The sequence below is a fragment of the Orbicella franksi genome, chromosome 12 (assembly GCF_964199315.1).
Source record: "Orbicella franksi chromosome 12, jaOrbFran1.1, whole genome shotgun sequence".
Lineage (NCBI taxonomy): Eukaryota > Metazoa > Cnidaria > Anthozoa > Scleractinia > Merulinidae > Orbicella > Orbicella franksi.
The window spans coordinates 20497324-20523432 of NC_138156.1; the positions used below are offsets into that span (position 1 = coordinate 20497324).

Here is a 26109-nt window from a genome sequence, read left to right on the forward strand (position 1 = left end):
AAAATATGGCGGCGAGCATGGCGCACGTTGTAAAAGAGAAATTTGCAGGTGAATACTTCTTTTTTGCAACTTTGTTGGTACTCAAATTTTTTACCCTAAGTAACTTATTTTATGTAGGTTATCTTGCGAGCCTTCTTTTAAAGTGACCGGTGAGAGAAAACTTACACTGTAATGGTATGTAGATCAACTTCTATTTTAAGTCTTTATTGATCTTTATGTATAGATATCACATTAGAGACAAAATACGTTAATGGGTAGATATTATAATCAGCTATTTTATTTAATCTTTAACAAGAGAAGAATAGTTGAGAGGAAGGAATTGTTTGACATGTATAATTCTGTGGTTTATTCGCATTTCAATAGCCCACTATCCTAATAACGTGATTGGTTTTCTCACTGTTTGCCACCGTAAATCACCCACCTCAGTAATGAGCCCCCTCCCTTTGGAGCAAGAAATTTATGAACCCGCCACCACCCCATCCCACCCCACCCCTATTTCCTTCACAACCAAAACGCTAAACAATGGACTGTGTTAAAATTGCCAATGCATATTTTGTTTAATGTGGCAGTATCAATCCAGAGAGAAATACACATACATGCTTATAATTCATCAAATATTTTTGCTTGACTGTGCGATTGGTTCTAATGTGGCACGACTGAATATGCTACAGCTAAAACTGGGGAAAGTCCGAGTGATATTCACCAATTTTCAAAACTGAATGTGTTGCGTAAAGTATTTGAAGGACAAACAATAGCCTCCATTAGGTGCAAAAATATGCTCCTATATATGTCCTTGGGCATATACCTGTTCCTCAAAGCTCACAGTTTTCCTTGAACTATGTTCTCAGAAAACTGTTTGCCTCTCGGAGCAGATAATATCTGAAGATAAATATCTGAGCTTGTGTTCATGCCAAATGGAGGCTATGTATTTATGAAAATGCAGTTTACTCATAGTTACATGTATTTTTCTCAAACACCTGCTTTGCAAGAGATGAGGGGGAACAATTACTGATACTTCATTATTAAAAAAGAATTGAAGCAACTTCACTGACCTTAGCATTGTACAGAGAAATTGAATGGTAAACTTTTAACATGCCAGCATTTTGCTAAATGAATATGCCATCCCTCTGTTAAGCCCTACCTCCATCAAATGTGTTAGAAATAAATAGCCTAGGGGTCCAGTCATGCCGGGGCCAAACAGCCCCATGTCTTTGTTTTTAGGGCTGTTTGGCCCTGGCTTTGTGAAGATAATTTTATGGTATGCTAATAGACCACCATAATGCACCTATGTTGTTGCTAGTTTTGGCCTTAACTCACATCTAAATATTTTATGTGTGACAGCTGTGTCTTGCTGCATCAATTAAACTATTTAGATTCCTTGTCCTCACCACAGCTTGCTTGATTAATACCTCTAGTAAGAAAATGTGAATTCATAGTCTAAGTTCTATTAAGTTTTTATAATAAAATTATCATATGAAAGCTATAGTCTTTGTAAATCATTCTACATATTTGGTAATCTCAACTGGAGGCCATATTTGGTTTATTTTCTTTGGGATAAATGTTGTTTTGATAATTCAGTTTTTGCAATAGTATTGTTTACACTCTTGATTTTTGAAGCTGTTTTTCTTCGACATACTGTTCTATTAAGACTGTATGTAGCCCTTATAGTCTTCAACTTTTTAGTGTTTTGGAATTTGTCTGTCTTCTAAGAGTGATATGTTTAGAAACAGGACAGGCCAGGCTTAGTTCACAGTCATCCACTTCACTCCAAAAAGTGAGAGAAGTTTGCATTCGAGATCTGAAGCTAATAATTTTCAGTGATCAGGTGATAAGTGCAGTAATTATACATGGATTTGAGTATTTTCTCTTGTTGATTAACTAAATGATTACTCATCAGTATTGAATTTTCATGCTTGACTTGGTGTAGATTGAATAATGATTACTGTAGGAAAGAAGTCATCCTCATATTGTGTCAGTCTTGTAATATTTTTAGGAGAGACTATTAGGAAATATCATGGACATCTTCATCATTGTCTTTGTCGCCATCTCTGTCATCATCATTTTTGTCATTGTCATCCTGATCATCATTATCATCATCATCACCATCATCAAATTATCATTGCCTTGATGTCCCTCGTCTCTTCTGATCTTCAACCACTCCATGCACTTCCATCAGCTTCTCCCCCCTGTGCCATTCCTTTTTTGATAGCCCTGGTTCAAAATAATGCAACAAAACAGATTACCAATCTTATAGAGCTAATTATTCAGTCCTACCAAAACAAAAATAAAACGTTATCGTTGGACTCAGACTGTTTAAAAGCTTGGATTGTTTAGTACCTAGGAGTGTCAGAGCGTTCTTGTTTGGAAGCAGATCGTTAAATAATCTCCCTGTGTGTTTTTTCTTTGTTGTTACTGCGCCTTTTATTAATTTAATAATATGTGGACTCTAAAATTCAAAGCTCAACCAACCAAAGCGTTTTTTGCTACCATCAATTAACTGTTCGGCCACTCCTCCCTTCTTCTGACTATGTTGTCTGAACTGTACTCAACGATTCGATTTGATTACTGTGCGCTTGGCAGTAGTCTGAAGCTGGGAAGAGCTGCCGAGCCTTTGATTGGTGGTAGTGAAAAACACATTGTTGGTTGAGCTTTGAATTTTAGAGTCCACATTTTATTGAAAGGCGCAGTAAGTGCAAACCCAATCAGATGAAAGTGCCACTGAATTATACATGTTCAATCAATCAATGCTAAAATTAAGCTGAAATAATTATTACTATGAAATGTTTCTGAAGCTTTTTGATAGCAAAGGAGGATAAATTTCTTTTTTGTTTCTTGAAACTTCACCATCTAAGTTTACTGGGATCTTAAAGGGACACAGCTTTAGGACTGCGCTGACCTGGACACTAGTTTTCTCACTTTGAAAAAAGTTCACCTCAACCTGAAATCAAAGTACATCCACTTCAATCTTCACAGTGTTTTGCTTGATTTTCAATTGTTTACTGAATAGCCTGTTTTTGAGTGTGCTTTTGCTCATTCTATGATACTATTTTTATCATATTTGGTTAAAAACAGTATGGATCGCGTCTCTGTGATATGCAAATTAGCTAGATGAAATGGCATCTAATGCGCATGTGCTCCAGCTGACTGTGTCCCTTTAAGTTGGCAACATGTGTCAACTTACAAGTAGTTGTAAGTGACCAGCTGTCATGAAACATCAAAGCTGTTCATGCTCTTCATGTTAGCTGTTAATAAGGTGTCCTGAGAACCAATCAAATTCAAGCATTGTGTTATAAACGATTGAGGACTGCGATATAGGACAACAACAACAACATGTTTATTTTCTCAATGCAAATATGAATTTTTAACATTTGAAGTATATTTAATATATGTAGCATGTTACAGTTAAGGCGACAATTATTGTAATCTTATATTGATAAGATTGGAGGCTAAATGAACCATCAGGTTTTTGAATTAGCCTCCTGCCTAGTTATGTCTGTTAGACCATTTTACAGTTGTCTGCTCAGTGACCTGGCCTTTGAATGGCAGCGAGGCTGGAGTTGACCTTGTTTTGATACAGACCTCACTGCTTTTGTTGTGCAAATCAGGTTCTAATGCTAACTAGGTGCATTTACATGACAAAAGCAGAGAGGTCTGTATGAAAGCAAGGTCACCTCTAGCCTCGCTGCCATTCAAAGGCTAGTTCACTAAGCAGAGAACTGTAAAATGGTCTATTGAAGGACAGGAGAGATGAAGGGAGAATTTGCAGTCTACAGTTGCTCTTTAAAGTCCTTGGATTTCTTAACATGGTCTTGAAATGTTTGGAATTTATTTATGCGTCCTCAGATAGTCCTTTACTTTCTTAGTATGACCCTAAAATTCCTTGAATTTCTTTGTATGGTCTCTGAATGTTATTACATTCCTTTGTATGGCCTTAAAACAAAATATGCAAGAGAGCAAGTACAAAAAGTTACTGGACATTTTCAGAACCGGAGTTTTGCTATTGGATCTCTGTTTTTGCCGGTTGTAGATAAGTGAATTCATTTGCCCGAAAAACAATCGTTGGTGATAGAGTCGCTAAAATGATGAAAATGTCAATTATTCTGTATACCTCTTCTAAGCCACCGTAGATTTGGCTGATTGTCAGGTTGTAGCGACAATCGGATAGTTATACGATCCAAAGCAAGATTGGCTGGGATCTCGCGTGTGTTGTGTACTCCTCTCACGGGCGCATCCTCGAAACTCGCGTGTTGTCACGAGTGAGGTTAATCTTTTTACTTGTGTTTTGGTGATCTTGCTGGCGTTGTTCGTAATCATTTGACGTTTTCACTGACGCTATTTAAAACCCAGCTGTTCATTGGAATGAATCCAGCCTTTTAATAGAGAATTGTGCCAATATCAGTGTCTACATTCGAGTCTGTTCTAATCTTAAATGCGAACTATTTGGTCCAATCACTGCGGTTTGCCTTGATAATTTACTATAGTGACCGTCTGACCGTTTAAAGCACGTCACTGTAATACTGTATTTTAGATGAGCAAGTTCGTTTTATAGATGCGTTTTCAGGGGACACTTAAGGTGTAAATAAACACTGCCATGATCAGGAATTTGCAGTGGCAAATTCCCTCAGCGCATATTCGTCTACTGTTCCTGATAGAATTGGAATTCAGAAGTGTTTTGTCTCAGTGAAAACGTGTTCTGGTCTATGGAGTTTTCAATAGACACAATTATGCAAAATTTGACGCACAAATGGGTTTGACAGTTTAGAAGTGAACGCAAGAAACTCTCTAGTTTCTTCGGTGCAGTTCAGGCTCAGCGACCAAGGCTGTACTACCCCACCTTGCGTGCGGATGGTGGAATTTTCAATTAGCCGCTCTTTGCGAATTCAATATTTGAAATGAACCCTTTTCACAAAAGCTGGTTTGTTTATTTGAAACCACTTAGTGAATATGGAAAGTGGCTCAGTGTTAAGTACAAGTGGATATTGAAAAGTTTTTTTTTGTTCATTGATAATTTTGCGGTTGCTCAAGAGCGGTCATTCTTTCAATCATTTTCTTGTTTCCCTGGTTAAGCACGCAAAGTCTCGCTCGGTGCGCGCCCGTTCAAAATATTTTCCCAGGCTTTGGCAACTACTATTTTCGGTGAGCTTCATATTTTTAATGTTCAAGCGGCAACGTGAAACCACATTGCCTCCCGCAGTGATACCGGCGAGTGTCCCTTGACAACATATCCTTCACAAAAAAGAACATCTTGCAATTGAAAATGAACAAAAACCCTGAAACGTTTTCTGGTGAGAAAATTGACCGTTAAATTCAGTTGTAAACATAAGCGACCTTTTCAGAAAACGGTTTATTATTTAAATGAAAAAGGCTAATTACATAAGAAATTCATTTTCTAAAGAGTTGAAGGTGGCCCAATATTTCTTCTGATGCATGGTCGTATTGAATGCATAATTTAATCGTTAATATATTACGTAATTTGTATCATTCGTTTTATTCTTAGGCTCCACACCAGGCCAGAGAAATTTGAAAACGCCGCTTTGTTTCTACGGTTAGGCCAACCGTCACGAAAACGGAGCTTTTCGAAAACGTTCTTCAAACCGGTGAAATTTGAAAACGCCGTCTTTGCGTTTTCGTGCGGACGGAAAACATTTTGAAAACGGAGCTTTTCGAAAACGATGACGTCACGATAATCACGTGATTTTCCTGTCCGAGATTTCCTCAAACACAAATCCAAAATGACCGGTGATTGTTGCGTTTTCAAATTTATCCGGCGTAGTGTGGACGGGAAACATTTGATGCGTTTTCAGAGTGAAAACGCCGCTTTCAAATTTCTACGGTATTGTGTGGACAGGGCCTTAAAGAGATTGAGCCACGCTTATCACTTATTCTTCGTGTTATCATGCAATGAACTGTCTCAGGAATATATACTGTAAATAAAAGCGATAAAGTCTTTTTTTTTTTTTTTGCGGCGGACGATTCCAGAGAGGGTGGTTTGAAAGATGTAGCATTCTCACATATTAAATAAACAGAATGAAAGTTTACGTGCATTTACTGATGTAGTCGGATTTCGGCGCGAAACTTTTCGGACAAATTAACGCACAGGAAAAACGGTTCGCCTCGTATTAATTTGTCTGTTGCGTGCAGAGCCGTTCCTGCTCAGGCTATGAAATCTAATTTGATCAGCAATTTTTTAGGTACATGTACAATTTTTGAATATTGTAGAGATCATATTTACGAAAAGTATTTGATATCGGAGTTTGATTCAAACGCCGTCATATTTGCGTCCTTTTTGATGATAAAAAAACCTGCTTTGTGGGCTAAGAGAGTGGAACTACTACAGGAGTTTCTTCTGGTGAACAGTTAATCACTGCAATAATAAATAATAGGAGAAAAAATGCGGAACGTTTCTGATATTTGATGGAAATGTGTTTTTTTTTTTTTTTGTATAAAAAGTCTCTAGCAAAAGAAAAGGAATCATTTGATTGCACCAATGAGAGCCGTCATATTAAAAGCCCAATTAACATGAAAAGGAAGCCCGGCATTCGAGTGCACTGTTAAGTTACACGCCTCATAAGTGGACAAGTGCTCTCAATGGTTGTTAACCAACGTAAAAGGAACCCATTCAAATGCACTAGTTGTCAATGAGAACCGTCAAATTAAAAGCTCAACTAACGTAATAGGAAAGTCAATCGAGTGCACTGTGAAGTTACACGCCCTTACAAGTGGACACCTGTAATTGGATGCCTGAGTTGGTCATGCTCTCAATGGTTGTCAACCCACGTAAAAGGAACCCATTCGAGTGCATGCACTATCAGATTGTAAGCCCCTGTAAGTGGGCAGCTGTCATTGGCCATCGAAGCTGCTCTGACTGTCATTAGTTGTAAGACGTTAAAAGGAACTCATTCATGTATATTTCCCGATAGCATCTGTCAAAGTGCAAGCCCTTGCAGGGGGCAGCTGTAATTGGACAGCTAAGCTTTTCGGAAATGACACGTGCTGTTAAAGAACCAGTCATAATCTTGCTAAGTGCGTGAATGTGGGCAAAGTAACTTTTAATAAATCACACTAAAGAATACACAGGATGTCGACAAGTTTTCCTAGACGATTTGTTCTCTGTCATTTTTGATTCAAACTGTTGCATGACCTGCAACGATATCATTTAGAAATTTCTTATAAATTTCTTATAAATTTGCCATTCATTTGGCAGATATTACTAAAACTAACACTGGTGTATTCTAGCCACTAAAAACTGCTATATCGGCAGGTTTTGCCCGAGTTTAGTTTTTCGATAAAGTCACTAGCTATATAGTATGAGAGGCTTTCGATCTAGGTGGTCGTTTGTTCTCTGTAGACCGTTTAGAAACCTTTTGGAACCCGAACTATAGTCTTATGTGGGGCAAGTAGTCCTTGAGGCAAAGCTAAGTCAACCATCGTTCATTTAAAAAGACGAACGCCAACGAGTATTCGGAACTTTAGTTTATTTGATCAGTATAAAAGAATTGGTAGGTAATTTTAAAAGCACTCAATCCACACTCCATGGCAGGTTGTAGTATATTCTTCATATCAAAGTTGTAATCTTTTTTATGCTGCTAAAGGGAGCTTAGTCACGGCATTTTGAGTTATTTTGGCCACGTAGAAAATTAACTTAAATTTGTAGGAAACCTGAAAATAGTAAGATCGACAAACATCAGAGAGACAATAATAAACCATAAAGGAACAGGGATGGAGAAGATTTACACGGATTACAAACGACGAACTTGAAAAATTTAGGCTGAACTTTTCAAGATGTGCAAACCGTGACGTACTCCATTTAGTACTTTGGAATTGAACCTCATATGACAAACAAGTCTTCAAGCAGTGAGCCCTTCCTAGGGGCGGTGGGGTTACATGTTCCCATGATCCCTTAATCTTTTTTGATTTTATCCCTTGTTCCCCATTTATAAAACCACTTGTTCCCTAAAATGTTTTAAGCTCGTGCTCCCTTGATCCCAAAAACTTTTGCGCTGTTCTCTTGATCCCCAAAAGTTTTTATCATTGTTCCCCACATTTGTTTACTTGTTTTACTTTGCTATTCATGAGAGAAAATAAGGAGAGCAAGGGGTTACTTGAAACAAATATATAGCTTTGCGATATTCACACCTAACTGACGTAGATGGAACATGTTTTACGTTAGGGTACACAAGTACCTTTCCCACCTCACCCCACCGCTTCCTTGCCTCCAGACTAATTAATTAATTGAAATTAAATAATTAAACAAACATTAAAGTTTACACCTTAGCGCCATAGGGCCATAGGGAATTAGTGCCTTAGCGGCAGGCAGCACCCAAAACCATCCCAATAGTGCACTCTGCACTAAAAATCGCTTTCAAACCGCTTCTTTCTTCCCCTTGGAATCCGCTCATGCTGTACTTCATTGGCTGCAGTTTCTGTCATCTCAACGGTGTCAACTGCCTCTGCGATAGTGACGACTTCATTGGTATCTTGAAGCACATCCATCACCTTCTTCAAGCTCTAAGATATCGTGACGGTAGTCATGGCAAACAACGCTGATATTGACACTATCTCTCTGCATCTTCCTTGAACAGCACCAGATTCAAAGCATCTTGAATGAACACTGTTTTTTTTTATGCGCCACGAAGCAGACACGAAGGCATGTAGGCACGAAGAGGATTATGTTTTATGCCGACACTCACATTCTCCTGCAGACAGGCTATTACAGTCAAACCTGTATTAAGCGGACCCCATATTAAGCGGACACCCTCTATTAAGCGGACAGCAGTTCAAGTCCCATTTTTCTTTTCCCACATTCACTGTAAAAAATACCTGTATTCAACGGACACCTCTATTAACGGACGCGGACCCCTTAAACTTGACTTTGATGGTCATTTCTATTCTTAGAAACCTGTATCAGACGGACAGTGCAAAAAGAATGCATGATTTTTTTGTCCACGTTTTAGTAGATCGGTCATTTAAGTTTGCCAGTAAACTGAGCTGTCACAGAAATGCAATATTTTGTTATTCGGTTTTGTTTTTACAGAACTTTTGTTCTTGTTTGGTTTTGTGAACTTTCACATGATTCGATCAATGTGGATACTGTTATTGTATCGCACTTAAATCGCTTTACCTCATATACTTGTCATTGTTTATGGAAATACGGGTATTTCAGAGTTCTCGATCTTTCACAAGAATGCTATTTGACTCTTTCAAGGTCTTTTAATAGTGAGGAAAATTAATATGACCCTTTTAAGACGAATTCTGAGGGAACCTGTTTTCAACGGACACCCTGTATAGAGTGTGTGCACGTGACGTCATCAAATTCTCAAATCCAAAACTAAAGAGCCTCTAAAGGTTTTACCCTCATCAAGCATAAGAGATACTAAATTTATATCTGTTTACAACTTTTCAGCTCAATAGCGTCCTTCGTTTGAAAACTGGCGCATTTTCAATTTCGAAGTTATGGCGGTGCGTGGCATGAAGCTAAGATCGCGTTTGTCGAGAAATATACACTTATCTCGTGATTTTTAGCCATTTTAAGAGTTAAAGTATTAGGAAAAGTGCTTGTGTAAATATTCGGTTCAGATAATCAGTTGTCTAGATAGCCAAAGTAAGTTCCAGATGTTTACACTATTTTCCGGCCGCCATATTGGAGGACTAGGTTCTATAATTTTGCGCGGAACATTTCGACGAATATCTCAACTTTGGAACAACGCACACACCTTAAAATTGGAGAGCTGTCGTCTTTATTTATCGTCTATAATAAAACAATTTCTTGACTTTATCCACTGAATGGTTTTTGATTTTATTTTTTATTGCGTGACAATGCACACACTCTATTAAGCGGACACTAGCATGGGTCCCGAGGGTGTCCGCCTAATACAGGTTTGACTGTATTACAATTGATGAGAATCACTGGAATCAACTTAAACACAGACAATCTGGCTTGGTTTGTACAAAGTCTCTGTTTTTTTTTTTGTTTTGTTTTTGTTTTGTTTTTTTTTTCATGCGGCACTGGGATCACTGCTGCTTCACTCAGCACGGTGAAATCTAGACTGTATAGTCACAGAGTCGGCTACATTTCGATTTGTAGACAGAGTTCCTCGGTTGTCCTTTGTTGTCATGTTTCGTATTGTTTTCTCGGGAATGCTCTGACCATACATTGCTCTCCAGTTCCTCATTTGATTCAACTGCTTTTCAGATAGTTTGTGTGCCTTTGGAGGGAGTAACTTGGTTAAATCCTTGTAGTGTGTTGTGGTGAAAACCTCTGGGTAGTAGACAGTGTTTCGGCCAGAGCGCGCCATTGCGGAAATCCCGCGCTGCAATCAGAGATGGCCCCCTGAAAAACGAGAAAAGGGCCAATTTGGCCCTTTCCTTTTAAAAGAGTTCAGGCTTAACACAGGCACAGTGTTTTAAAAGCTATCCCAGGGCTCGAAATTGCGGCCGATACGGTCGCCAATGCAACTAACATTTCATCCTTGGCGACCAAAAATTCTGGTTTTGTCACCATAATGGCGACTACATTTCTCTGTGTTGACGATCAATAACGGCTATTTTGTCACACATTATGTCCTTCTAGAAAATCATATTGAAAGATCTTTGCTTCTAAAACATTCAACATAAGAAAAGAAATCAATCCGTCCTTTTGCTTTGCTGTATTTATTCTCTCACATCGGAAAACTTCCAAATGGCTGGTCGTGTTTGAAATCGCCCTATAATGCATTGCAAACCCTTGATCATTGACTACGTCATGTATGCCTAAGGATTGTTCTCTAGTAATGCACTTCATACTAGTATCTAGTATCTGATTCAAAAGAAACTTTATTGAGTTGAAACACTCCAAAAAGCACTTATTAAATTTTATCACAGATCTAATAAACTGCTTTATTTTCCTTGGTACCCTGACGCATTGTTTTCCTTCTGTAGCTTTCAATTTATTGGCCCCTTTCCTAAAAAAATTGGCCCCTAAAAAGGGTCTTCAGGGGCCACTTTGGCCCTCAAGTAAAATTTTCTGGCTGAAACACTGCAGTAGAACTTGGCAGCTGTGAACTAAGCAAGTGGTGTAAAACATTGCCTCTTCAACCATTCCTTAATTTTCTTGCTGAATCTGTAATCGAATTCACGCTGTAGGAGCATTAGCGTCACTTCTTCATTTCTGAAAATGTGTTTTCGACAAAGCAACAAGCGTTAAACGACTTTTAATACTAAATTTGGTGATAAGGCTTGGATTAAAACGGTCTAGGAGGTCATTGATAAAAAATTTCCATGAGGCCCTTGTGTCTCAGCTGTGGTTACACTTAATCTAAGCCGATCAAGGCTCCATTTCTCCATAGGCTTTCCATGCCTAGTGTAATAAATTGCCCCATGCAGTAATTGGTACAACTGTGATTGCTTCGATCGAGCTGCGTCGTGATCAGCTGTAACCAATAGAAAATGTAACATTGTCGTAATCTTGATTTTTGCCATATGGCAGAAACAAACGTTCCCAAAATAATACTCGAGTGAAAAGGACTTTATGACCCACCTAGGTTATGCTGACATTATATTATTTATTTTAGGGATTGGGAAAGTTTAAAAAAATATATAATTGAAAGTAGATTTTAGTGTTCCTTGATCCCAACAATCTAATCAGGAGTTCCCATGTTTCCTGAAAATAATTTGACAATATCCCCTGTTCTCTAAAAATAAATGCTGTTGTTCCCGTATTTGCTAAATACCTTGGGAGGGGGCTCAGCAGTTGGAATTTAACTAAGATCTGGGATTCTAAGAATTTCTAAGTGTCCGGAAATTATTTAGAGAGTCTTGTCTGCTTCCAGAAGTTTCTTCAGTTATTGAAATACCTGCGTGCTCGTTCGATTACATCAGCCGTGCGGTCACTTGACAGAAACGTAGTGTTTTCTTTCGATACAAATTTTTCTAATAATGTCTTTTTGATTACTTTGTTATCAAGAAATATATAGGGGCCTATTCATAAATGACCCTATTCATAAATGGCTGCCAAGTAAAAATTCTTTTGTACGTATTAAAATTAACCCAACTAACCTCGTTTTTGAGTTGATCATTCCAAAGAATTTTTACTTTCAAACGAGGTTAGTTGGGCTAATTTAACTACATTCAAAATAATTTTAAATTGGCAGCCATTTATGACTAGAGTCTATAAGCATTGGCTACAGGATCGTTTTTGAAATAAACTTTTGAGAGAAATCGGGAGACTAACAATAGCCAATTTCCGAGTTGCGTTTTGCCTGCGTCAAAACCAGTCTAAACCATTCATATGAAAATGTGTTCCGCCAACAGGTTCATTTTCATTTTCGTGGTGTTGCATCAAATTCTCACAACCATTATGAAGAAAAGTCTATGAAACTCAGTAAGGAAAATTATTATTTCGATCATGGCATGAAAAGGTTATTGTTGTAACGGACAAAGGATTATGCTTTTAAAATTTTTCTGGCTGGACTCGTTCAGTGAGGTCCTCGATCGTTCTTGGCAGACTGTTTTGACAGCCTAGTCAAGAGTTGCTCTTGTTCTGTTGTTGATGTTTATGTTAGTGAATTGGGGCTGTGCGTTATAAAATTTCTCATTTGATAGATGTAGGGTTGAACAAAGAATCGTATCAATTTTAGCCCGCCTCTGGAGCTGAAGCGATCTTTTTATCGTTAAATTGTAAATCCGAAGTCTACCTCCCACCGCCTTTTTTATTCCAAGGTCAGAAAATGCAGCGCTCCACAGGAGTCTTATTCTTTGCCAGCCCGAAGCCAGAATAAAACGGAAGCCCCGCCGCACGCAAGCTTTGCGTTAATTCAGTCCCCGTGAGAATCGAGCAGGCATCTCTTCGATAGCAACACTCCGCAAGCATGTGGCCGTTGTATGATGTGAAAAGCCGCTAAAAACCTTATTGAGTTCAGAAACTAATTTAGTGGACATCCACATAGCAACCGCAAGAATCACGTGGGTACCCTCAAAATGGTGCAAATTGACCTTCGCACATTGCGGACCTCGGAGACGGGCGGCACGCTTCGACGTTAGCGCGTTCGTCCTGGTTACACGCCCGGTAACTGTGGTTGTACAATTTAATTTGGGATCAAATTCTTACAGTTGTCTGCGAACAATGAGCCGCGTGTGTTCAGAATACGTTTCTCTTTGTTTAGTCCACAGAACAGCTGCTGGAACAGCACCCCCATTGAAAATGTGCGAAATTTTACACATGCATGAAAGGAGCGCGCGCTTAATTTAGCCGTTGCCACTCGGGCAATGAAACTAATCTTAACTCATTGAGAAGGACAAGCAAAAAAGTTTTCCCGTGACCTTTTACGCCGAGAAATCAATCAAGTAAACTTATGCTCTGCTTGCAAGAGCTATTAGGTCAGCAAAATGGCACGTTTTGCTGGGATGAATATAATTGAAAGGCAATTTGGCCGAGCAGTTGATTAGAGGCAAGCCGGTTTATTCAGCCTGCTTCAGCTTTTTTGCCTCGCTGTTAGGATCTTCACGGAGCGTTTAATTTGCTTTCCGTGACGAAACAGCATAAAGAGAATTTCACGATTATTTTCGCTGTTTTTGAGTTAGAAAATGTTGCGTTCGAAAACAAACATTTCTTCTCGTGCCGTTTCCTAGTAACCTGCGCGAGGTTTTCCGCAATTCTTTCCTCTTTTCGCCTTTTTCCTCATTTTCTTTTGTGTGGCTTATACCATCTGTTGCTCCTAGTTTCGACTTTTATGATAAATAGCGTTGCTACTGTGTTTATGGTTTACCTCGCAATGGACAGTGTTTTGGTTTTGTGCGATCACATCGTGAATTTCACCTGTCGCATGAATGTAAATAAGTTCATATTCTTAATTACAAGAATGTTTGACCAAAGAGAGTATTGTTTAAGCTTGATTTGGATTTTGTTTGAAAAGACAGTAATTTGACTGTGCGGAAGTTGTAAGCGGCCCCAAGACAACTCCACAATAGCAAGCCATTTGTGCTGTAGTTCCCTCGATGTTTGTTTGATTATGATGCTCTAGTAAATCAGTCAATAGCTTTTGACAGCTTCGCTTCAAGTTTAAACCAATTTACATCCATCGAAGGCTTTATTAAAATGCTCTCCTTTTCAATTCTGCTTGTATAAAAACAAATCCAGCCATTTAAAATCTGCGTGGCCAATTGAAACTCGTGTACGTCATTATAAACTTTGAAAACCTTGCCACATTTTGCCTCAATCGTCCGATTGATTTCAAGATGCATTATTACATCTATAACCCGCGTGTAAATTCTCGGTCAACTTTATTAGCTCATCTCGGTTAAATTAGCCATTTATCTTCAAAGAATCGCCCACGGGCGTGTGCTGTGCGCTTCCCAAGGCCAACCATCTTACATGACAGAAAAATTCTGCTTGATCAAATTTCACACTTCCCCTAAGCAACGTTTCAATTACCAACCATACTCTGCTCGCATTGTTGCTTAGCGACAGGTTAGCTCGGTGCAGGAACAAAAGAAATTTCGGAACTTCATTAATCAGTAAGCTGACATGCAATTATTTACTTTTTCTATTTTCGAAAAAGCGTATCCAAACAACGGAAGGAAAGATTGAGCTGAAAGTTTATTTAGTAGCCATTCCTTGTGTAGCTTGGGTGAACAACTGGAAGATATCTGTGGCAGAGTTTTTGTCGAGTTGAATTTGCGATAAGTCCGCGCGCGATGGTAGAATTTGGAAGATGGTTGAGCTGTCGGATCCCTACAGAACAGTCTCGACTTAACATTTGATTGGATTTGCTTCTCCATTACGATGCCATTGATTTTGATTTTCAGCTGTTTGCACGTTTTTTGCATAGGTAATGATTTGACGTTCTCGCCTCAACCTGCAAACCCAGCGGGGTAGATATTCGTTTTGAATGACTTCCCGGGGTCTCGATATATTGCTAGACTGTGTGATAGAGTGAAAAAAAGCAATAGAGCTGTTTGATCGCGAGCGTATGATCAGCCAAGGCGCAGTTTAGTCGTAATCGTTACAAATTGAACGCTGCAAATTTATTACAAGGGCTTTCATGATCTGGGTTAGAGTGTAGCCATGATGTCTAATGAGACTTGTGTTCAAAAGCGGAAAGCTCCAATTACGCATCATTACCTCATGTCTCGGTGCTTTTACGATTTTGCGCGGTTTTGCGCGACTTATCGAGCGCTCTCGCGTCGCGAGTTCAATCGTCAACTTTGGATTATTTTTTAGCACATAGTGTATTGAACAACCCAGCGCTTTTCTTTCTTGCGGCTTCGCATATGAGCAGCTCGCGCTGCGGCACGCGTCGCCTATTAAGTAAATTGATTGTATTGTCTCGGCGACCAATCAGCGTTCGAGGCTAGGTCTCGTTCAATGCGTGCCACGCCCCCAGCAGGTGAAGACACAATGGAGTTAGCGCTGAACTTGCTGAGTCCCTTGTACCATGGTTGCAAAAGGCACTATTGATTTTAATGGACAACTACAGCTGGATAACTACAATGAGTTTTTATGTGCAACGAATGCAAATTTGTGGTTCTCTTTGTTGTGCTTGGGTTAAGCATTCACGGTTTTTGAGGCTCGTTCGGTCGGTCGGTCACAGGGTTGGAAGCGGTTGGCGGTATAGAAAAATGCCCAATTTTGTTTTAGATTTGCGAACTTTGATTTTACGAGAAATCACGTTTTTCTTGAAATGAGTCGCCCAACCCGTGCCAATATTCCTGATGTGTTGTAAAAACTCTGCGCGGTCGATCTGCGACGAACTGTCGTTGCAAGAACGTGGCCTTAACAAAAGCCGTCTCCAGGGGGTTTAAGAATAGACCAGAAGTAAAAATTAAGTTGCTCTGTAAGTCTTGCGAAAGACGCCGATTCAAAATTCTCTCGAGAATTAACCGGGTTTGGCGTCGAATAAGTCACTCGATTGACTGTGCCTAGCGTCCTTTGTTAATCTTTATCGGCTGATCTATGGAACACTTTTGAAATAGCTGCGCTGCGCTGTTAATATCAAGGCAAAAAGTAAAATATCCCACCAACTGGAACAAAAGAGTGCGCCATTTCGCTTCCGTGAGCGGTGGTTTACTCATGCAAGTAAAATATCGCGCTATGAAAACTAGCCATGCGTTATGCGGCGAAAAATCAAACGAACACAAACTTAATTTGCAAATTGTTGCATTCTTTTATTGAGAATTCATAGATTATTTTCGTCTTGGCAGGAGCACTTTTTTTTCTATAATGGTAATATTATACAAATGTTTACAATATAACTTGATTTATTTTTATAAAAAGGCATTTTTTCTTGTCCAACGTCCTTTTAGAAGCATAAGAACTGTTTTGTGCACGAGCCGAAAATTTAAAACCCGTTGTCACTTTACAAAAAATTTGCATTGAAATACTAGAAAACTAGATTGTCCACTGCACTGCTGCCTTAATGGAGACCACAGTTAGTGTAGTCTGGTGTTTTGATGGCACACCTGAGGACTACAAACTCTTGATCTGTCGCAATCGTTGACTTTCCTTTCCTCTAGCAGATCTCTGGTAAATTCTTTCTGAGCAGCTCGGATTTCTTGGAGCTTGGCAACAATGTCAGAAGCTGCAGGTCTGAACTTAGCCTCGGCTTGCCAACATTGTCTGATTAAATTTACATATTGTTCATCTCCTGTAATTTCTTCGTTTAATTCGGGCCGCAGCTGATACGCAACGACTCCGAAAATAACTACGTGTTGATTCTCGTTTCCATAAGGCTGCTCTCTTGTTAACATTTGCCAAAGGCAAACTCCGTATGAATAGATGTCCGCTTTAGTCGTTGGACTTTCGCCCTTGAGAAGTTCCGGTGCTCTGTAAGCATAAGTTCCCGTCAAATTCGACTTTGTTGGGCTAGCAGGCTTGTTATTTTCCTCCACGGCTCGGCAGCACCCAAAATCTGCCAGTTTGCACTGATCGTCCGCAGTTACGAGCACATTGCCCGGTTTTAGGTCTAGATGGGCCAGCCCTTGTTGGTGGGCAAACTCCAAGGCTGTGGCAATATTTAATGAGAATTTTCTGCGCCGATCACTGCCTAACTCCTCAAATGGATCGTTTATAACGCTTTGTAAGTTCCTTTCGCCGGCGAACTCCATTATCACGCATCTAGCGTCCATTATTGTGAGCACCGCGAGGGTACGCACAATGTTCGGATGGCTGAAGTGTAGAATGGAACTTTCAGCTTCGAAACTTTCCAGCGCAGCTCTCTCGTTCTTTGTTCCTTGGTGAAGCTTTTTAACTGCCAGTCTCTCACCGCGATATCTTGCCTCGTACACACATCCAAAACCTCCACTTCCTAATAATCGTCCGAGTTTAAGCTCGGATGCGTCAAACTTGCCGCTCTGAATCGTGTTGTGAACCATTTCTCTTCGTCGAAGCCTGCTGCAGCTCTCACACAATGTTCTCTGAACTTCGTGCAGCACCATGTCTCGAAAGTGAAATATAAATACACCGTCTGCGAGCTGAAATGTGTTTTTCTCTTCCTTAGCTCTTCGGCGGTTGACAATTGCTGCTTTTTGTGAGTTTGACTCGAGGCTGATTTAGCCAGGACTGGCGAAATTTTCTAATGTGTACTCTCTTTGTAGAGTCGCAGAGCGCGAGCCGGCTACGTACTGAAACAAATGCTTTTCTAAGGGACTACTAATAAGCCACGCGCAAAGCCTTTCTCAGGTGTGAATTCGGGGGGTAAAACAGAAGTTGATGAGTCTCTTGACCAATCACAGGGCTGGAACCGTTCAAGCATAACCAATGAGCGACAGTCTCGCTTGACGCCCCACGAGGTTCATTCATAGAGTAGAGTGTATTTTGCAAACGGGAACAGCCGTGCTGGAGAAGCTGGCGAAATATTCCTCTTTCCCCCAGCTGTATGCAACAGCAGAGCTGCTTAAAATAGCAGTGCATATCGCACGGGTTTCGTAATACTCGTGTGTGGTTTTCGGCTGTGCACGCTGGCTCGTATGCGTGGAAGCACGTAAATTTGCATAGCAATTGATGCGATCGAGCGTAAACGGAATATTGACACTAATCCCTTAACGCAACAAATTGCGTTGGCGGCTCACGAAAATCATTGCGCGTTGAACTGCTGGGTTTTTTCGCACGTGGGAAAATATTTCCATCCTTTTCCATACCACAGTCGAATTGCACGTTGCGCACTGCTCGCTCAAGTGGGCGATCGGGTTGAATTTTCTGTGGTTGAACTTGCGCTATTGTAAATTACCTTGCATGACAACCTATTTTGCATTTCTACCGCAGATGGACGTTAATTGTTGAATGGAGTGACTCGAGCCTTTGCTCGCGTGGCAACCATTGAAAAACGCCATCTGATTGGCTCAGATCGATCGCCATTCAGACGATGTGCGCTTGATTGACATAGCATCGCTCCAAGTGACATTGGTGGGTTTCATTCACGATGCCATACTCGTCAACACTAGCACTGAGGCCAAAATAACGCAAAGCAGCTATTGCAAAAGGCTCCTTTAAAAACCTTTCATCCACAGACTTCGAATTTATGCGATTGTTTCCCACTGTTTAACACGTTGCTAATGTGAAGTAAAAGGCCTTTCTCCTTGATTCCTGCATTGCGTGTTGCTTCGAATCATTGATTTAGAAAATTAATGTTCTGATTAGCACTGCGTGTGTACTGTAATGTTCCATGTCACCTCTCAAATCCTTCGCTCTCACGCTAGTTTCACTTCAACGCGCAATTACCTTCTAAATATTTCATCTACGTTTGCGTGACTCTCTATTTTTAGCGGTCGCAGGGATTTGGGTTTTTTTTCGTGGTCTTTTTCGGTCTTCGGTCTAATATTTACACTTCTTAGTTTGGCACAGGGATTCATTGGAGATTCCATAGTTAATATTGCCCCTACATACGGATATTCAATTATTTTCAATTTCAGTTTTCGGCGCGTCGAAAGTGAAAGATAAACCCGTTTATAACTTTCGGTGGGGTTGAACTCGGCGAGATTAAAAAGAAGCATCGGTGCTCTCTCCTCTGACCTTGACAGAATGACTTTTTCTGTGGCGATATTGTATTGAAAACCGTATGTTATTTTTAAAAGAATGACAGTGAAAACAATACCATCAGGTTTCAACACAATTCTGGGAAGATACTTAAATTTTTAATAGTCCATTTAACTCCAGAGCAGCTATTGAAGATGTAAAATGTTCCTATCATTTTCAAAGCTAAGAGCATTTTGGTCGTTAATTTGATCTTAACTTTCGCATTGCGCAAAGTGGCGTATCGCAACAAGGTACCAGATGCTGCCATCAAGAAAGCTCGGCTCGCAGCGTAAGTACCTTGCCTATGCCCCCGTAACACTCGTTAGTATTTACCTGGACAACAGGCAGTAGCTATAGTAATCCCGCAATACTTGTTATTATTTACGTGGAGTAGGCAGTAGTTATAGTAATCCACGCACGCATCCACGCACGCATCCACGCACGCATCCACGCAGCTCAGATACAAGGCCAGTTTCTTCTACAAGTTTTAACAAGGGATAGATGGAAAACGAAACTTATAGCTCGCGGTAATGAGTGGTCGAGACACGTCTATTGTTGCCGGCATCAGGAAGTTTTTGTAGAAAAGTGATCTTCAAAATGATTTATAAGTACGGAATCCATATTGTCGATTCAATCTTCGTAATATCCGCCTCGGTCTTCATTATGTGTATTGCTCATGTTTTATTTTGTTTATTTATAGATTGAGACAAAAACTCTGCAAAGATGACGACAATAACTGAATTGCGTCTGTGGCGTACATCGTAAAGCAAAATTGAAATCGAATTTAGAACTAATTTATCATTTTATTGCGACAGTTGACGCAAGGTTGACGCCAGTCTTTTTAACAATGGCTTTAACGACCGAGTTTTAAAGTTCCTGTTCAGTGTTTGTTCAAACCGTCGATTGCCTGTTTTTCGGTTACCCCTGAGAGAAGTTTTTAGCGTCGTGTTGTCAATTTGAACAAACATACCTAAAACAACACTTGATTTTTGGTAGTTTACTATTGATCTTTCTAATTTGTGTGGAAAACAACATTTTTTTCGTTTTATTTTGATGCGTATGTGTAAGGAAAAGTTTCAGGACTCTTTTGGGAATATTCGTTCCCAGTTTCTTTCCAGGTTTTTCTTTTCCCTCTTCAGTCTGATTTTTCACCAGATGATAGTTGTGATGTCATGAAAGATTTGTGACGTCACCGTTCCGGCAAAATGGCGGAAAATTTTGACTCTGATTATGAGGAAAAAAAGCCCTGGACAGAACACTCAAACCAGAGAAAATGTTCCTTTGAGATAAAATTAGTCATCTTCTACAAAGAGCAAGTCTGTGCTTTTGTGTTAGTGGCGATCAGAATAGAGTGTTTTTTACCACCTTGTCTACATATTTACCTGCTTTTCTAATGCTTAATCTTAAACTTTCTAATATTCTGGTGTAGTAGGCTTGAACTTTTTGTTTGTATGGATCTAAATGAATTCCCTGTATCTCCGGTTTCAGTGGCATGAAGCGGCCAGGAGTATTTCAACCCCCTCCCCCCTCCCCGGGGGAGGGTTGAAATACTAGTCCATCGCAGAGTTACCCTTAACATTAAATTCACCGGTACCCATTTATACCCCTGGGTGGAGAGAGGCACTGTAAGAGTAAAGTGTCTTGCCCAAGAACACAACACAATGTCCCAGGCCAGGGCTCGAACCCGGACCGCTCGATCCGGAGGCGAGCGTACTAACCATGAGGCCACTGCGCCTCCTCAACATGGGGTTCAAATCCACCTTTATTTTACCAATTTTTTTCGTCTTCTTTTAGTTGTCGGATGCTTCTCGCGGTCATCGAAACAGCCGCTTGTGAGTTGTGACCGAATGACCTCAGCTGACAGGGAAACATGTAAGTGAACTTTTCCATATTATATTGTCACGATTCTTTCACTGAGAAATACACCACTCGTAACTACATCCGGAACCCGAGTGGCATATTATTCATATCCTCACTAGTGAAGACATTGCTGACGTCCTTTTCCCGCCTCCCAATTGCTGTTGTTTGTAGAGGATGAGAAGGCTCAAAAAATTCACCAAACACTTAAAGGGTGAAATACTAACTCAGTGACCCGGGGCAGGGCTTGGAGCTGAGCCGTTGGATCCGAAGTCCAACGCGTGGTTTATTATTTGATAGACTTTTGTCAGGATTTAAGAAAGCCGTAGTAGGTCGTGACAAGATGAAGATTAAAACTCGAACAAATCAAGTGAAAACAAGATAGGATTTACCACGCTTCCCGTATTTATACAGCCAGGTCCTTAAATTCGGTTCCAGAGTCCGGACACTTTTTTTGCTATGCGTTAAGGTTTGGCAAAAGTAAAGTTCATCGTGAGTACGTTTGAAACTATAGATTGGGCGAAAAAACAAAAAGGATCCAAAAATTTCGTTTTAGTGGCACTTACTGCGCCTTTCAGTAACATGCGGACTCTAAAATTCAAAGCTCAACCGACAAATGCGTTTTTCGCAAACGTCAATCAAATCATCGGCTGCTCCTCCCAGCTTCCAACTACTACCGAGCGCGCGGTAATCAAATCGTTGCACAGTTCAGACAACGAAGCAGTGCTCGGTAGTAGTCGGAAGCTGGGAGGAGCCGCTGAACATTTGATTGACGGTAGCGAAAAACGCATTTGTCGGTGGAGCTTTGAATTTTAGAGTCCGCATGTTATTGAAAGGCACAGTAAAAAGATTTGGATTTAGCCTCAGAAGAAAACTTTATTTTTGCAGACAAATTAGATCAGAGCTAATTACCTGGTCTTCTCTCTCTCGTCAGTTTTTCGCCGGAGAGTCTTAAGCAAGTTGTTTCCTTCAGAAGAGGAAACAGATTCAGAGAATGATGAGGACACGACGAAGCAATTATATTCGCCTGTCGGGACGGAAAGTGAAGACTTACATGACGTGGCCAGTAAGGGACAGAAACGGAAGCTCGGCGAGCATGACGGTAGTATTCATTTCTTACGTACCTTGTTATTTCGTTCAGCTCAGTCACAATATTTTGAGAATTTTTGGCGCGGTGCAAAATTACCTTTAAATTGAAGGAAACCTGAAAATAGTAGTTTACTTAGTTAGAAAAATACCAAATAGATAATATTAAACCATAAAGGAACAAGGATGGTTAAGGATGGAGAAGATTAACACGGATTACAAACGACGAACTTGAAAAATTTAGACTCAACTTTTCAAGATGCGCAAACCACAACGTAGCTCCTGTTTACTTCGGATATGAATTCATCGTATGATTTGACGTACGAGTTTCATGTTATTTCGTTCTAGGTCGAAATCTTGCTCCAAACGATGACGTTTCGCTACATGAAGAAAAAACGTCGCCGTACTCTCCACAGCTTCATGCTGTAGAAAAACCTGTCTTATCTTCCTCGCCAAGGTCTTTACGAGGTAAAAAACGAAATCCTATAATGGCATCTAAGAAAGGAGTTGGGGAGGGGGGAGTGCATGTTAGAGTCGGAGAGGGCGAACTGACCGGCTGTGAGGATGCTTTTACCCACTTGGTTTGAACATCAAGAGGAAAGTTGTTCTTATAAAGAAGTTCAGTTCAAAAAGATTTTGCCCGTCTGTAAAATCCGGTTGCCTTCCTGCTGAAGATGTTAATGAAACCCCTGTATTAGATGAAAATACAACAATTTATGTTTCTTGCCAAACGTCTTTGCAAGATGTAACAAAAAAAAAAAATAAGGGATGGACAAAATGATCCTCGTCGTTAAGTGACTAATCCCCAGATTATCACCTTGAAAAGTTAAAGAAAAGGGTGCTTATTAGAATCAGAAAGAAGGAGGGAGAGGGAGGGACGGAGGGGAGGGCTTTATAGGCCATACGGTAGGCCATTACATCAATTTTGATTCCAGAGCGTTCAGTCAAACTGGTCTATAACAGGCCACTTAGTCCAGTTCTGGTCCTCTCTTTGCGTAGCGTTGCGTGACAGAGAGGGGGGCCATAACTGCACTACAAGCCACTAAGAAGGCACGAAGTCTGCTGAAACGAGATATGACAGAAAGAAGAGAGAATGCGATGAAATGGTACAAGGCATGTACGCGACTTTCATTATGTTACTTTCTTCGTTATACCTGAAAGAATAGAGGTTTACAATCAGTTTGCTTCTTTAAGGTTGGCGATACTCAAAAATATCCTCCTATGCGGACTACTAGACCCCCTTTGGCCTTGTCACGCAAACTTCGGAGGAAGATGTGGGTGACAACCCAAAGCGCGTCTGCGTCGGAGGCTAACACAAAAACAGTGATCATTCAGTTGTAATACTGCCATTACGCAAGACAAGTAACAGAACTCGTCATCATTTTTCATCAGTTTCCCAAGATCTCAGCGCAGCACATGAAACATTGTATCAATCCAGTGCTAAGGAATGCGAAGAACAGGCCGCGCGGCGCACTGGATCACAGCTCGCGGCCGAATCAACAGAACAAACTTCGAAATTGTCCAAAAATCAGAAACGAAAGCTAAAGAAAAAGCGCCACAAGGAACGAGTCCGTTCTAGTGGGTAAGTAAGCTAAGTAAGTTAACGGGTGTGAATCACCTCTTTTTCCCTTTTTTTGGCGCTTTGATCGAGCGTCCATATTTCGACAATCCATCGTTTGTTCCATTCTGTATGATGAGCTCATATTCTATTTATGAACAAGAGACCATAACGCAAGAGAGAAGCGTTTTATTTCACGTGATAATTCTTTCCGATCTATTTGTAGTATGTCGATGAATCTTTCACTCCTGTGCAAACTTGCGCTTCTATGCGAAACGAAGACGGCAAAATAGATGTGAAGTCTTAAATGAACGTTTAAAAACTGGTTTTGTCGTCCGATTCTGTTTTAGAGACAAACAAACCACTCCAGCTCCAAAAGAATTCACGTACGAAACTGGGTAATCAAGATGTTTAGACAACAAACACCGGTGGGACAAGAGTGGGCGAATAACCATATGGTGTACACACATGGGGGCTCTTGCGAGATAGTAATGTACTACTGCCGTCGGAACAAACATCAGACGTCTTCTCGTAATGGTAGATAAGAATACATTCGGATTCCGCACAGTTTCTCCTTTCGGGATCAACCGTGGGTTTGGTGATATAACTGTCGATGCGTCAGTATCCTCGTCCGATATTTTAGCGCCCCCCCCCCTCCCCACACCTCACCCCAGAAAAAAAAAAAAAACAAACTTATTTTATTTGTCTTCTTGACCAACCATACGTTGACAATAGGCGGGAACACTGCCTGAAGTCTCCATATTGCTTGACGATAATTTACGGGCAACTGTGTGGCGTGCTTTTTTGGCGATAGTGTGAAGTTCAGTGTAAGTGATTTAATCACCAACTGTCAAAATTGTTTATTCACAGCTCAACTTCTTAATCCGTTACATTCTTAGCACCGTAACGAGGCAACACCATAAGGAGGCTAGCCTATGCGCTCCGCCATCTTGATGCCCCATGTGATACGTCACGTCTTACCTCATGTTGCGAAGCAACGGACTTACTAGAAGCCGTGGTCTCAGTTGCCCGTCTGATAAATGAGCTTGTCATATACAACCAAATGTAAACAGTCATTCCAATGAGCTAACATACTCTTGAATTTAAGTACTGAGCTGACAGCAAGATTCGGTTACCAGGCATTATTTGGCTCGTTCATTTCTTCCACCCACAATAACCCAGAACAGTCTCTTCTTCTGTGGAACTGTTGGCGTATCAAGTTGGTCAGGATTGCAATTTTACAGTCGAACCTCTCCGCAACGGCCACCTTGGAAAGGAAAGTGGCCGTTGTCGAGAGGTGACCGTTAGGGGGAGGTAGGGGTGTAATGCGACACCGGTTTTTTTCGGGGTTGTAACATTTTTTTGTTTTTTTTTTTTCAAAAAAGGCTTACTTTAGCGTATATGAATCAAAAGATATCAATAAAACAGAAACTTAACGGAAACGGAGACCAACGGCGTGCGGTACGGATCAAGTTTGGTGACCTTTTACGATAAGAAAATGGGGTTTTGTATATACCGTTCGTCAGTCGTTGATTACTTAGCCGTTGTCGAAAGGTTATTTTGGCAGTTGGGGCGAGTTTCAGTGGCCGTTGCCGTTGTGGAGAGCTGGCCGTTGTAGAGAGGTTAGAATAAGAGTGAATGTATGGACAGTAGGCTGGGACCAAAAAAAGCGGCCGTTGTAGAAGAAAGTAAATAAGTAAGTAACCTTTATTTAAACACGATAAGTAATTAAGCTTGCAGCTCGTGGGGTCGTGTGTAAATAAACAATAAAGAATAATTACAAAATAAGAATTAAAAAATTTACAATGTAAGATCTTATCTAGTTTAAATAAAAATTTACAGCTAATAATAATTTGCAGCTTATTTCAGTAGAGAGGTTAGAATAAGAGTGAATGTATGGACTGTACGCTGGGACCAAAAAAAGCGGCCGTTGTAGAGAGGTGGCCGTTAGTGGAGGTTTGACTGTAGTTAAAGTTGCTTAGAAATTCGTCCTTTCATATTACTCGAACCTGAATGACAAAGAAAAACGTTGGTTGGAGAAGTCGACTGAGAGGCGAGGACATCACTGGCATAGAGAATTGAAACGATTCGATATGTATTTGTTAAGTGTATTTTTTCAGATATGTATTTACAATCCATGTGCCAGAAGCAATTTTTTAACACCGAAGTAAGCATTGGCTACAAAACCTAAATTCCTTAATTCAGATCTTCTGGCTGCTCCGAGAAGGGTTGTTTGAATGCATATGACTAGCCTCTTCCAGGCGTTCAGTTAGTTGGAGCGCAGCGCGAAAAACAGCGCGCGAAAAAATATAAAAAGCATGGCGAGAGGAAGCGAAAGAACTTTCGTTTCATCTCGCCGCGTTTTTTTTTTTTATTATTTATTTTTTCCCGCGCTGTTTTTCGCGATGCGCTCCAACTAACTGAACGCCTGGAAGAGGCTAGCATATGACCTGTGATTACTTTACCTATAAAATGCATCTAAATGCCTCTGTATAGTGTAAATAAAGAATTGAATTGAATTGAATTGTGGATCAAAACCTTTTCTTGCCACGATGTTTGCACCTGCCCTCTCATTACCCTCATTACCCTACCAGCTACACCGTGATGTTTTACATGTAAAACA

The 26109-nt window shown here is 40.4% G+C and overlaps 1 protein-coding gene and 1 pseudogene across 3 annotated transcripts; one reads left to right on the forward strand and one right to left on the reverse strand.

The window, feature by feature from the left end:
* The first annotated feature begins 15 nt into the window (after positions 1–15).
* LOC145462564 (uncharacterized) lies at positions 16–24861 on the forward strand. Of its 3 annotated transcripts, XM_081446115.1 has the most exons (7): positions 16–48; positions 118–174; positions 20780–20857; positions 21777–21944; positions 22277–22396; positions 23321–23510; positions 23837–24861. In XM_081446115.1, the coding sequence occupies exons 3-7, from the start codon at positions 20833–20835 to the stop codon at positions 23886–23888; spliced, it is 555 nt and encodes a 184-aa protein (XP_081302241.1). In that variant the 5' UTR covers positions 16–48; positions 118–174; positions 20780–20832; the 3' UTR covers positions 23889–24861. The 3 variants fall into 3 exon arrangements, with proteins under 3 accessions (XP_081302241.1, XP_081302243.1, XP_081302240.1); XM_081446117.1 differs by lacking the exons at positions 16–48; positions 118–174 and adding an exon at positions 17891–18376; XM_081446114.1 differs by lacking the exons at positions 16–48; positions 118–174 and having other exon boundaries at positions 20223–20857.
* Positions 13547–17610, reverse strand: LOC145462559 (serine/threonine-protein kinase mos pseudogene; annotated as a pseudogene).
* Positions 24862–26109: the final 1248 nt, after the last annotated feature.